At 30.4% G+C, this 959-nt stretch overlaps 1 protein-coding gene across 1 annotated transcript in view; it reads right to left on the reverse strand.

Moving 5' to 3' along the window:
* Nucleotides 1-454: 454 nt before the first annotated feature.
* The window catches only part of LOC136795234 (proton-coupled folate transporter-like), a 5498-nt gene continuing 4993 nt past the window's right edge, over nucleotides 455-959 (reverse strand). Inside the window, 1 exon segment of the mRNA XM_067045153.1 lies at nucleotides 455-546. Within this exon segment, the coding sequence (XP_066901254.1) occupies nucleotides 455-546 (92 nt within the window).

Here is a 959-nt window from a genome sequence, read left to right on the forward strand (position 1 = left end):
AAACATGATTTAAAGTAGAGTATATTTACTAAAACATGATCGAGATAAACTTTTTAATACCAACATTTCATAATTAATTAATTATCTTTGAAACAACCTACAACACTAGAAAACCTAACTGAACACCAATTGATTGGAGAAAATGGTCGGTGGGTGCGGTCAGCAACAATGAACATAAATAAACAAAAAATATTTATTCATACCGACGTTTCGACCTGAGTTTCAGGTCTTCCTTCATCAGGGAGATTGCAGCAGGGGAACTCGAACTAAAACTCAAGTTTTAGCCAGGATCCCCTGCTATATGCTTATGTATAACGTATTTTTTAATTTATTTTATATTTGCCAACGATTCTTGATTTTATTCTCCATTCAATTTAATCTCATTTTTTAATTTCTTCCTCAAGGTACCAGGAGACTTCCAAGAAACTAGAGTCCTCATTATATTATACTCAATCTAGCACTTTGAAATCAAGCAACAACATATTGAAATCTATAGGATAATTGCTATTGTATATATTTCTAGTTTTAAAGTGAGTTTCCTTTGGTCTAATATATATTTTCAGCAACGAGTTTTCGGTCATCATTTCATTGGAATGAAAAATGATTTTTGATAATTTTTTTTTTACAATTTTTAAAAACTTTAATATTGATTTCATTTTTGGAGCAAATCCTTCAATTCATAAATTTATATAATACTTTTTGTACGAAACTATTTACAAAAACAGATATATACATATATGTATAAAAATCCAGACGCAATCGTTTTGAAAACAAAAGATTAAATCACGATTAGCACGCTTAAGGAAGTGGACCTACCGACTATGCCAATTTTCCAGGTCCTTCTTTTAAAGGAGGTCTGGTCAGCAACGTACGAGAAACTGGCCATGAAAATCTTTATTAAAATTAGAAACTGGCCATGAAAATCGTTATTAAAATTAGAAACTGGCCATGAAAATCGT

Source organism: Halyomorpha halys, unplaced genomic scaffold (genome assembly GCF_000696795.3).
Source record: "Halyomorpha halys isolate HHAL.00 unplaced genomic scaffold, Hhal_1.1 Scaffold50.1, whole genome shotgun sequence".
Taxonomy (NCBI): Eukaryota; Metazoa; Arthropoda; class Insecta; order Hemiptera; family Pentatomidae; genus Halyomorpha; species Halyomorpha halys.